We start from the raw sequence: 11,974 nt of genomic DNA on the forward strand, positions 1-11,974 counted from the left end.
AGGCTGAGTCACTTTGAACACCTGTCACCTCACACAGTACAATGACATCCAATAAAACTGCTCTGCCATGATGTACTGTCATTATGCCAAACTTAATCATCATTTGTTTTAACAGTACTAGTATTTATTATTATCATTACTTATTTTATTATTGTTGTTGTTGTCTTTTGAATGTCAAACGAATGTGAATGTCTAATATCAAACTAACTTAATACCGGTATAAAACAGACCGCTTTGTTCATAATCATATTAGCAGAAATACATGTTTGACCAATGAAAACTGTGTGTGTTGATAATTTTATATTTGTGCAACTTAAATCTTTAGCTTGTTGCACATAATGAAGGAGGCGTACAGACCTGTGCATATATATATATATGTAGCTGGCGGCTGCCGTTGCTCCGCCATGATGTTTTGAATCTTGCCAGGCAGCAAGCACGTTGCATTTAAATAGGAGACTGATGATGGCGGTAATATGCTGTGCAACACCTACAATGAAGAAGAAGACGAAGAAGAAGCCCGTGGTGCATTTTGGGTAAGTAGTAGCCCTGCAGTATGCTCTGCCATCATACTACAATGTAGGCGTGTTTAGTAGGGGTGGTAGCATACTGCTCCTCCCTATTATGGTTTCAGACATACTACATACTAATTTGGTCTACTACAATCCATACTACTTGGCCTTTCGGACGCAGCCACAGACTACATACTTTTTACGGTTAACTCAGGTCAACTCCTCTGAGCCGTGTTTACTTTCTATTTGGGCGAATATCATTGGCACACTTCAAGTCAGGTGACACTGGAACTTGTTGATTGGTTTGCAGTATAGTATGCCATAGTGTTTGCCTGATTAGTTTATCAAACATAAATTTAGTTTTCATAAAAATATGATCGAATTGAGACTGCCAACAAACGGAAACGTGTTCAGAAAAAATATATTAAGTTAATGTTAACAAAGCAGCCACTCTATCGCTGAGGATCGATTATTTCAAAAACAAAAGCAGATAGCGACCTTCGGCCCACCGCCTAAGAGCATTCGGAGAGCGCAGACCTCCGCCAAGCAGCTCAGATTTCCCGCCATTTTATTATTTTACCCACTTCGCTTCGACCGATCACGACCAAAATTTTATCGTCTGTTCCTTGTCCCATTATCAATCTTTCATGAAAATTTCATCAAAATCCGTCAAGAACTTTTTGAGTTATTTTGAAGAAAAACAGACCAACGCCGGCGAAAACGTAACCTCCTTGGCGGAGTAACCAGGGGGCACCATGATAAAATCATAAAACCATGAAATACAAACATCTCTTTTGGTTTGTGATTTATTTCTGAGAGAAGAAGACAGGAAGTGATTTACAGAGCAGATATGTTGCTGTAGCAGAAGAAACTAATGACATTTAACAAGTGCTCATTATCATAAACCCATGATCACCATAAAGAGTTAAAGCCACTGTGGAGATATTATATGATCACTCACATTACATACAGAACACACATGATTTGATTTGATGCAGCTCATTGATCTCAGTGTCGACAGGTCAGATAGAGACGAGGTCGTTTTCCTCAGTGCTCACAGTTTCTACAGCAGCTGTGATTTAACAAACAGTCTGAATGAAAACTGTGCAGGTTGTTGTGTGAATACGTGACCTGCTCCTGTGCAGTGAAGAGCGACAGATGTTTGAGGAAACACGTGAACGTTTGAGTGTCTGTGTCACACTACCATGAACAGAATCTGACCTGTGTCACGACAGCAGACATGTTGGATCTAGGCCATAGTAGATGTGATAAGGGCTGTGAACAGAGATGATCGTTCTTTAGGGGAGATAGCAGGTCAACAGTGTGTGTCACATAGCAGTGCTGTGTTTCACCTGAAGCCCTCTTATTGTCAACACACCTATGAAACCACCTGTGAACGCTGCAGGTCTCTACTAATGTTTCATGATGCTGTGATTATCCCAGAGGTCACTATAGGTCACTGTATGCTGTTTAATAGATGGTCTCACTGTGATGAAATGGCTGCTGTGAGGACTGACTTCATCACACATGAACAACACTCAGTGACCCACTACAGCCTCAGCTTCACACTCACACCTGATTTATGTCACTCCAAGTCTGTTTATGGTGTCCAGTCTGCAGAAATATTCACACTTATACTGCAGACTCGTGGGGCCCCACAGAACCCATTTCCATCCAGATAGCTTGAGGTCAGAGGTCAAGGGACCTCTGTTGAAATGGTCATGATGTTTTTCCCTCGCCAAGATTACCGGCGGCCTGGTGGGTCTCACATGGCTGTGATAAATGTGATGTAAAAGAATGAACGTCTCATGTTTGGACATCGACCACATGGTGACTAACGCTTTCACGCTGACCGCCCTACTTGTTATGGGAACGTAACCTTTGAGTCACCTGACATCATCAGGGGAGAGGGTTACTCAGCTGTGAACAAACGTTCTGTACAGAGCATGAAATAAAAACAAAGAGTTTTGTTGTTGTTGACTCAGCATCCATGATTAAAATCTGTATCTCATCATGTCAGGTGCTGTTCACAGGACACAGGAGGAATAACATCAATGACATGTGCACTTTGTTGCTGCTTTAGAAGACAATCACATGATCACCAGTCAGCCAATCATATGAGAGCTGATCATGGCCTCACCTCTACACACGTTACCTTTATTTCAAAATAAGAGCATGTTGTTACTCAACATGACTCAGAGATTAAAGAATCAGAGCGACGGCATTGAGAATTAACAGGATAAATGAAGCCTGGATTAGTTCATGTCCAGTTCTAATCCCACAAAGTCTGCACTGTGTAAAGTGTAAATAAATCTATTGTGACTGATATTCAGAGTCACTGAGTCCAAAATATTTAATGTTCAAACTGATAAATGTGTTTGATTGTAAATATGCAGTCAGTCTGCAACATGTTGTAACCAGGTGGAGACGGGAGCAACAACACACGGGGGAGTTATTCAACGCTAAAAGCAAAACAAAACAAAAACATCTGTTTGATGATGTCACACGGGAGGAAACATGTTCCTGTCCCAGCGTCATCAGAACCTGCTGCAGGATGAGTGTGGAACAATGAAGTTTATCAGCTGAACATTAAACATCTCTGGACTGGATCCAGTTGAACAATCGTGTTCTGTTTTTATTTACATTTTACACACTGTGCCAACGTTTCAGGAATAAGAGTTGAACATGTGAAGATCATCAGCCCCGACCAATCAGCTGCACTCGTTCCCTTTGATGAGGAAGAAGGTTCCAGCAGCCACACCGAGCAGACCGACAGTCAGACCCACTCCACAGAAAACTGCAGGTCCAACACTGGGCTGAGTCTTCTCCACATCTGGAGACAGAAAAGACAGAGACATGAAGCTTCACCTCCACATCTGGAGACAGAGAAACATCTGGAGACACAAACATCTGGAGACAGAGAAACATCTGGAGACAGAGACATCTGGAGACAGAAAAGACAGAGACATGAAGCTTCACCTCCACATCTGGAGACAGAGGACACAGAAACATCTGGAGACAGAAACATCTGGAGACAGAGACATCTGGAGACAGAGACATCTAGAGATAGAGACATCTGGAGACAGAGAAATCTGGAAACAGAAAATACATAGACATGAAGCTTCACCTTCACATCTGGAGACAAGACACAGAAACATCTGGAGACAGAAGACACAGAAACATCTGGAGACAGAGGACACAGAAACATCTGAAGACAGAACATACAGAAACATCTGGAGACAGAGGACACAGAAACATCTGGAGACAAGACAGAAACATCTGCAGACAGAAGACAGAAACATTTGGAGAAAGAGGACACAGAAACATCTGGAGACAGAACATACAGAAACATCTGGAGACAGAGGACACAGACACATCTGGAGAAAAGTCAAACATCTGGAGACAGAAGACAGAAATATCTGGAGACAGAAGACAAAGAAACATCTGGAGACAGAGGACACAGAAACATCTGGAGACAGAGGACACAGAAACTTTTGGAGACAGAACATACAGAAACATCTTGAGACAGAAGACACAGAAAAATCTGGAGAAAGGACATGCAAAAACATCTGGAGAAAGGAAATACAGAAACATCTGGAGACAGAAGACACAGAAACATCTGGAGACAGAAAACGCAGAAACATCTGGAGACAGAGGACACAGGAACTTTTGGAGACAGAGGACAAAGAAACATTCGGAGACAGAGGACACAGAAACATCTGGAGACAGAAGACACAGAACCATCTGGAGACAGAAGACACTGAAACATCTGGAGACAGAAGAAACTGAAACATCTGGAGACAGAACATACAGAAACATCTGGAGACAGAAGACACAGAAACACCTGGAGACAGAGGACACAGAAACACCAGGAGACAGAGGACACAGAAACATCTGGAGACAGAGGACACAGAAACATCTGGAGACAGAAGACACAGAAACACCAGGAGACAGAGGACACAGAAACATCTGGAGACAGAGGACACAGAAACATCTGGAGACAGAAGACACAGAAACACCAGGAGACAGAGGACACAGAAAAATCTGGAGGCAGAGGACACAGAAACATCTGGAGACAGAAGACACTGAAACATCTGGAGACAGAACATACAGAAACATCTGGAGACAGAAGACACAGAAACATCTGGAAACAAAAGACACAGAAACATCTGAAGACAGAACATACAGAAACATGTGGAGATAGAAGACAGAAAAATCTGGAGACAGAGGACACAGAAATATCTGGAGACAGAGGACACAAAACCATCTGAAGACAGAACATACAGAAACATCTGGAGACAGAGGACACAGAACCATCTGGAGACAGAAAATACAGAAACATCTGGGGACAGAACATGCAGAAACATCTGGAGAAAGGAAATACAGAAATATCTGAAGACAGAAAATACAGAAACATCATGAGACAGAAGACAGAAACATCTGGAGACAGAAAACACGAACATCTGGAGACACAGAAAACACAAACATTTGGAGGCAGAAGACATTGAAACATCTGGAGAAAGAACATACAGACACATCTGGAGACAGAGGACACAAAAACATCTGGAGACAGAGGACACAGAAACATCTGGAGACAGAACATACAGACACATCTGGAGAGAGAGGACAAAAAAAACATCTGGAGACAGAGGACACAGAAACATCTGGAGACAGAAAGACACAGAAAAATCTGGAGACAGGACACAGAAACATCTGGAGACAGAAGACATTGAAACATCTGGAGAAAGAAGACAGGACCATCTGGAGACAGATCATACAGAAACATCTGGAGACAGAACACACAGAAACATCTGGACACAAGACAGAAACATCTGTAGACAGAGGACACAGAAAAATCTGGAGACAGTGGACACAGAAACATCTGGAGACAGAGGACACAGAAACTTTTGGAGACAGAGGACAAAGAAACATCTGGAGACAGAGGACACAGAATCATCTGGAGACAGAGGACACAGGAACATCTGGAGACAGAAGACACAGAAACATCTGGAAACAAAAGACAGAAACATCTGGAGACAGAGGACACAGAAACATCTGGAGACAGAGGACACAGAACCATCTGGAGACAGAACATACAGACACATCTGGAGAGAGAGGACAAAAAAACATCTGGAGACAGAGGACACAGAAACATCTGGAGACAGAAAGACACAGAAAAATCTGGAGACAGGACACAGAAACATCTGGAGACAGAAGACATTGAAACATCTGGAGAAAGAAGACAGAACCATCTGGAGACAGATCATACAGAAACATCTGGAGACAGAAGACACAGAAACATCTGGACACAAGACAGAAACATCTGTAGACAGAGGACACAGAAAAATCTGGAGACAGTGGACACAGAAACATCTGGAGACAGAGGACACAGAAACTTTTGGAGACAGAGGACAAAGAAACATCTGGAGACAGAGGACACAGAAACATCTGGAGACAGAGGACACAGGAACATCTGGAGACAGAAGACACAGAAACATCTGGAAACAAAAGACAGAAACATCTGGAGACAGAGGACACAGAAACATCTGGAGACAGAGGACACAGAAACATCATGAGACAGAAGACAGAAACATCTGGAGACAGAGAAAATAGAAACATCTGGAGACAGAAAACACAAACATCTGGAGACAGAGAAAACAGAAACATCTGGAGCGGAATACACAAACATCTGGCGACAGAACATAGAAACACATCTGGAGACAGAGGACACAAAAACATCTGGAGACAAAGGACACAGAAACATCTAGTGACAGAGGACAAAAAAATCTGGAGACAGAGGACACAAAAACATCTGGAGACAGAAGATACAGAAACATCTGGAGACAAAGGACACAGAAAAACCTGGAGACAGAGAACACAGAAACATCTGGAGAGCGAGGACACAAAACCATCTGGAGACAGAACATGCAAAATCATCTGGAGACAGAAGACACGGAAAAATCTGGAGACAGAGGACACAAAACCATCTGGAGACAAAACATGCAAAATCATCTGGAGACAGAAGACACAGAAACATCTGGAGACAGAGGACACAAAACCATCTGGAGACAGAAGAAACAGAAACATCTGGAGACAGAGGACACAGAAACATCTGGAGACAGAGGACACAAAACCATCTGGAGACAGAAGAAACAGAAACATCTGGAGACAGAGGACACAGAAACATCTAGAGAAAGAGGACACAGAAATATCTGGAGACAGAGGAAACACAAACATCTGGACACAAGACAGAAACATCTGTAGACAGAGGGCACAGAAACATCTGTAGACAGAGGACACAGAAACATCTGGAGACAGAACATGCAGAAGCATCTGGAGACAGAGGACACTGAAACATCTGGAGACAGAACATACAGAAACATCTGGAGACAGAGGACACAAAACCATCTGGAGACGGAGGACACAGAACCATCTGGAAACAGAAGACACAGAAACATCTGGAGACAGAAGACACAGAAACATCTGGAGACAGAACATACAGAAACATCTGGAGACAGAGGACACAGAAACATCTGGAGACAGAGGACAGAGAAAAATCTGGAGACAGGACACAGAAACATCATGAGACAGAAGACAGAAACATCTGGAGACAGAAAACACAGAAACATCTGGAGACAGAGAAAACAGAAACATCTGGACACAAGACAGAAACATCTGTAGACAGAGGACACAGAAACATCTGGAGACAGAGGACACAGAAACATCTGGAGACAGAACATACAGAAACATCTGGAGACAGAAGACACAGAAACATCTGGAGACAGAACATAGAGAAACATCTGGAGACACAGAAACATCTGGAGACAGAACACACAGAAACATCTGGAGACAGAGGACACAGAAACATCTAGAGACAGAGGACACAGAACCATTTGGAGACAGAAGACACTGAAACATCTGGAGACAGAAGACAGAAACATCTGGAGACAGAAGGCACTGAAACATCTGGAGACAGAACATACAGAAACATCTGGAGACAGAGGACACAAAAAGATCTGGAAACAGAACACAGATAAACATCTGGAGACAGAGGACACCGAAACATCTAGAGACAGAGGACACAGAACCATCTGGAGGCAGAAGACACTGAAACATCTGGAGACAGAACATACAGAAACATCTGGAGACAGAGGACACAGAAACATCTGGAGACAGAAGACACAGAACCATCTGGAGACAGAGGACAGAAACATCTGGAGACAGAGGACACAGAAACATCAGGAGACAGAGGACACTGAAACATCTGGAGACAGAGGACACAGAAACATCTGGAGACAGAGGACACAGAAACATCTGGAGACAGAACATACAGAAACATCTGGAGACAGACGACATAGAAACTTTTGGAGACAGAGGACACAGAAACATCCGGAGACAGAGGACACAGAAACATCTGGAGACAGAGGACACAGAAACATCTGGAGACAGAGGACACAGAAACATCTGGAGACAGAACATACAGAAACATCTGGAGACAGACGACATAGAAACTTTTGGAGACAGAGGACACAGAAACATCCGGAGACAGAGGACACAGAAACATCTGGAGACAGAAGACACAGAACATCTGGAGACAGAAGACACAAAAATATCTGGAGACAGAAGACACAGACAACATCTGGAGACAGAAGACACAGAAATATCTGGAGACAGAGGACACAGAAACATCAGGAGACAGAGGACACTGAAACATCTGGAGACAGAGGACACAGAAACATCTGGAGACAGAAGACAGAAACATCTGGAGACAGAGACACAGAAACATCTGGAGACAGAGGACACAGAAACATCTGGAGACAGAGGACACAGAAATATCTGGAGACAGAGGACACAGAAACATCAGGAGACAGAGGACACAGAAACATCTGGAGACAGAGGACACAGAAACATCTGGAGACAGAAGACAGAAACATCTGGAGACAGAGACACAGAAACATCTGGAGACAGAGGACACAGAAACATCTGGAGACAGAGGACACAGAAACATCTGGAGACAGAGGACACAGAAACATCTGGAGACAGAGGACACAGAAACATCTGGAGACAGAGACATCTGGAGACAGAAGACAGAAACATCTGGAGACAGAGGACACAGAAACATTTGGAGACAGAGGACACAGAAACATCTGGAGACAGAAGACAGAAACATCTGGAGACAGAGGACACACAAACTTTTGGAGACAGAGGACACAGAAACATCCGGAGACAGAGGACACAGAAACATCTGGAGACAGAACATACAGAAACATCTGGAGACAGACGACACAGAAACATCTGGAGACAGAAGACACAGAAACATCCGGAGACAGAGGACACAGAAACATCTGGAGACAGAACATACAGAAACATCTGGAGACAGACGACACAGAAACTTTTGGAGACAGAGGACACAGAAACATCTGGAGACAGAAGACGCTGAAACATCAGAAGACAGAGGACACAGAAACATCTGGAGACAGAAGACGCTGAAACATCTGGAGGCAGAGGACACAGAAACATCTGGAGGCAGAGGACACAGAAACATCTGGAGACAGAAGACAGAAACATCTGGAGACAGAGGACACAGAGACATCTGGAGACAGAAGACGCTGAAACATCTGGAGACAGAGGACAGAAACATCTGGAGACAGAGGACACAGAAACATCTGGAGACAGAAGACAGAAACATCTGGAGACAGAGGACACAGAAACATCTGGAGACAGAGAACACAGAAACATCTGGAGACAGAGGACACAGAAACATCTGGAGACAGATGTGTTTGTATCAATAAAGTTGTCTCACCCCAGATTCTGGTCAGTGGTTGGTCCAGGGTCTGATGTCCCACTGAACAGCTGTAGATGTCTCCCAGCTGTGGGACGAACTCCAGTCTGGAGAACTGGTTGTAGGTTCCATCCTTTTTCATGTAGGGAACGTTGACGCTGGTTCCTTCAGTGACGTTCTTGTTGTTCTTCGTCCAGTAGAACGTTACAGGAGCAGGATAGAAACCAGTCACATGACAGATGAGGATGTTGTTCTGTCCCAGCTCCACGTCGTCTCTGGAGTAGATCATGGGACTGGACGGAGGATCTGAACAGAGACACAGATTAATGAGTCATATCAGTTTATAATCAGTATGATCAGTCGCAGACACACGTCCTCTCTCCAGTCCATCAGTCACATTCAAGAATGAACTATTTTCAGAACAAGCCATGACATGACAGCAGATTTCTCTGATCCCTCCAACCATTCAATCATCATATCTGTCACCCCTCGTAATGTACAAAACCATGGAAACTAAAATCACGACTTTACACATCTTTACAAAGACTTAAAGGAAACAAAAGACTCAGCAAATATCTCATCAACTCTTCTCTGAGGTCAACTGATGGTGGATCTTATAAGACTGAAATATCAACCTTAGTTTGGAGGGAAAAACCTGGAGCTGATTACTGGACCGATATCTGCCTCCTTTAGCGACAGTGGTAATTGTAATAAGTGTAGCTTATTTGCTGCGTTGGAGGCGAGGCTCAGTGAATTGGAAATGCTGCTCCGCACCATGGAAAACCATTCAGTAGCTGCGGTAGTTAGCCAGCCCCCTGTAGCCGGTGCGGAGCCACATAGCATAGCCTTAGCCTCTGCTAGCGGTCCCCCAGTCACCCCCGTTCAGCCGGGAGGTTGGGTTACGGTTCGCCAGAAGCACAGCTCCAAGCTGAAGCCCACGGCTCACCACCAGACCATTCATGTTTCTAACTGCTTTTCCCTCCCTCACTCCATAGTTTTCTCTGGACCCCTCCCAAATCTGACCAGTGATGACATGTTTAGCCGCATGTCATCATTTAACCGCTGGCTGTCCAGGTGGTGTCCAGCAAACGATGTGGGTTTCGTTACTAATTGGCAAACTTTCTGGGGAAAACCTGGTCTTATTAGGAGAGACGGCATTTATTCCACTTTGGATGGAGCTGCTCTCATTTCTAGGAACCTGGCAAAATTTATTAGTAATTTAAATCCCTGACAACCCAGAGTTGAGACCAGGACTCAGAGTTACAGTCCTATACGCCTCTCTGAGCTTCTAGTTCAGTTACCCAGCCATAGTTTTCATAGTTTTATACAAACGGTGTCTGTCCCCCGACCGCCTAAATTATTTAAATCTAAAATTAAACAAAGAGGAGTTGTGCATAACAACCTCATAAAAATTAAAACCTCTTCTGTGACAGAAAGACAAAACAGGAGAATTAAATGCCGACTGTTAAATATCAGGGCCCGTATTCACAAAGATTCTCAGAGTCCTCTCAGGGAGCTCCTAACTTAGCCTAAAAATTCCTTCCAAGGAATCTTAGCTTAAGAGTGATTCAGGAAGTTTCTGAGAGCAACTCTGAGCAAGGAGGGGACAGAAACTTTTATCTTAGTGAGGAGGTGTGGTTGACCCCGTTGCTAGGTATGACGCAGTCTTCTAAAAGCTGTGATTGGTTGTTACAAAAAGGAAAAAAAAACAAACAAAAACAAATGCGCTCCTAGTAATGAATGGACAGTGAAATGAACCGATCATAGAACTTAGACTGTATTAAGAAATGTGTAATCGTGAAAATAATTTTGTGTCATGATGATGAAACTCAGCAAAATTAAATTAATTGTTACACAGCTTAAAAATGTTTGAACGTACCTCATTCACATGCCGATTATTATATTGATTTGCTGATTGTTATGTTTACTCGCCATGCTGGTAATTTTACAACTTAATCTATTTGATATTAATGGTGGACGCAGACTCAGCTGTCAGCAGTTACTGTGATTGTTGGTCTCCTGTAAAAAGCGGTTTGATTTGGCAGAATGACCAAAACAACGAATGAAATGGAGAAAAAAAGAACGAGAAAGCCTAACTGGACAGAAGAGCAGTGCCTGCTGTTGGCACAGCTCGTGGAGGAGAACAAAGAAGCTTTAAGAGGGAAATTCGGTCCCAGGATCACGGCACAAGGGAAGAGGCAGACTTGGGAGCGTATTGCCCGACACATCAATGCGTCGTTCCCTCTCCTTTTACGCACAAGCGATGAGTGTGAGAAGCGCTGGTACGTGCTGCAATCCAAAGCGAGAAGCGGAGATTGCAGCACACAAGCAAAGTTCTTTTCAAACAGGTGAGTGTTGCAGCCTACCATTTAGGCTATGGCTGCTGACATCGCTTACATGGATATTAATAATTGTATGAATGTTAAAGAAGTTTATGTGCTCATAGCATCATTGTGTTACTACGCTGGGTGGGAAAAGTAAGCTCATCCCCGATGAGGTCAACCACAACCATTATCCCTGCACGATCAAGCCGGGAGCTTCTTATTAAATCACTGTCGTTCAATATACGGAGAATATCTCTCCTTCCTCTCTGTCTTTCCACCATCTTCTCTGTTTAAGACACTCTTAGGCTTCTTAAAAGTCCTCCTCCCTCCTCTTAACAGTTTTTCACCTTAGGAGCTCT

General features: G+C 43.6%; 1 protein-coding gene across 1 annotated transcript; it reads right to left on the minus strand.

Annotated features, from left to right (window-relative positions):
* Window positions 1–1,299: 1,299 nt before the first annotated feature.
* Window positions 1,300–9,625, minus strand: LOC125883620 (mamu class II histocompatibility antigen, DR alpha chain-like). Its single transcript, XM_049568052.1, has 2 exons — window positions 9,313–9,625; window positions 1,300–3,342 (listed from the first exon to the last, which is right to left on the minus strand). Exons 1-2 carry the CDS (start codon window positions 9,578–9,580, stop codon window positions 3,221–3,223), a joined length of 390 nt encoding a protein of 129 aa, XP_049424009.1. The 5' UTR covers window positions 9,581–9,625; the 3' UTR covers window positions 1,300–3,220.
* Window positions 9,626–11,974: the final 2,349 nt, after the last annotated feature.

Source organism: Epinephelus fuscoguttatus, linkage group LG23 (genome assembly GCF_011397635.1).
Source record: "Epinephelus fuscoguttatus linkage group LG23, E.fuscoguttatus.final_Chr_v1".
NCBI classification, from domain to species: Eukaryota; Metazoa; Chordata; class Actinopteri; order Perciformes; family Serranidae; genus Epinephelus; species Epinephelus fuscoguttatus.